The sequence below is a fragment of the Galeopterus variegatus genome, unplaced genomic scaffold (genome assembly GCF_000696425.1).
Source record: "Galeopterus variegatus unplaced genomic scaffold, G_variegatus-3.0.2 Scaffold4174, whole genome shotgun sequence".
NCBI lineage: Eukaryota > Metazoa > Chordata > Mammalia > Dermoptera > Cynocephalidae > Galeopterus > Galeopterus variegatus.
Window position 1 is genome coordinate 174,958 of NW_007730285.1, and position 1,354 is coordinate 176,311.

General features: G+C 53.8%; 1 protein-coding gene across 1 annotated transcript in view; it reads left to right on the forward strand.

The window, feature by feature from the left end:
• LOC103602502 (cell wall integrity and stress response component 4-like) overlaps positions 1–1,354 on the forward strand; it is a gene marked incomplete at its 5' end in the record, with an annotated part of 158,426 nt that overhangs the window by 156,669 nt on the left and 403 nt on the right. The window contains one exon of the mRNA XM_008586913.1: positions 790–865. Coding sequence (XP_008585135.1) covers positions 790–865 — 76 coding nt within the window. The remainder of the gene's footprint in view (positions 1–789; positions 866–1,354) is intronic.

Below are 1,354 nucleotides of genomic sequence, written 5' to 3' on the forward strand. Positions count from 1 at the left end.
GAAGATTCTGTACCATTTCCTAAATCTCTGGGGTCGGTATGGACTCTACCAGCAACAAAGTATCCGCCATGCTGGCAGCCTCTGTGTCCACCTGGCACATGTGTCCACAGCTTCAGTAATTGTCAACCAACCTTTAATTCAAGTCAGCTTGATCTGCAGGTGGATTCATCAGGTAAGAGAGCCTGCACACTAGAATGAAATATGACTCATGGCTACTGTCACCAGTGGATCCTAATTTGGAAGGGGGACATTGGGCAGAGGAGACACATCACTGGAAGGAGGCCAATTGAAACATATGATGGTGTTGACAGGATAAGTCTCCCAAATGGGAAACAGGAGTTCTTCCCAGGAAAAGATCTGGAGAGATGACAGGACAGTACCCTGGGGGGGTGGCCCACCTGTGCCTGCAGCCATTGGGTTTTGGCCATCACTGTCTGGAGGAACTGCAACCTCACAGAAGTCACTGGCAAGAGGAGAACAGGGCTGTTTACAATTGTTTTATTTGTAGGTCATTTATGTACTAAGTGCCCTAAAACACTGAGCCGACCCCTGTTCCCTTAAGTCCATGTACACCCGAGGGCACTGCCCCTGGGGAATTCCTTTCCTGGAGAGTCCTTGCTGGACTTCCTTGGCTGGCTGCATCTTGCCCAGATCAGTCACAGGTAACACCTGTCAATGTAGGGGGCTGACAGCCACTTCAAAGGGGTACACTGCTGCCTTCATAACCCAAGTGCCTTCTTGCAGGTGAGGCTTTCTGGCAGGTACCATGGTGATACCTGTACCCCACAGGGGCCTCCGGCCTATTTCCCATCAAGTCCTGTCTGACTCGTGGGCGCCTGACCTGCACTGGCTTCACGGTTCTGAGGTATGGGGGAGGTGTGTTGGGGAAGCCCACCGAGTCCTAGATCTGGCGGGAGATTCTTTCCCAGCCCCCGTCTCCACATTCAGAGAACATGTGCGGAAATGAGGCAGGGCTACAGTCTTTGTCCTGGAGTCACCTCCTCTGTGCCCGCCACTTTCTGGTCTTGCTGGTGAAGTGGTTGGTTTTGCCCCTGGAGCTGGTCCTGCTCAGCCCGGCCCCTCGCTCCCATGGAGGAGCCTGCTGCACCATCTGTTTCCATGGCGCTCTCTCTGATGGATTCCCGCCCCGGAGAAGACTTTTGAGGCCTTTGAGATGCAAATTCACTTTGTGTACACCTCCCAGTCCTGGACACTGACTGGATGGAACTTTCAAACAGGGCTCCAGAGATGTGTGCTGAGCTCCAGGTGTGTGTCCAGCAGTTGCACGATGGAGGCCCCGCAGTGCAGCAGCTCTGCCCAGACCCGTGTCCCCAGGCTCTGTGGATGACGATTT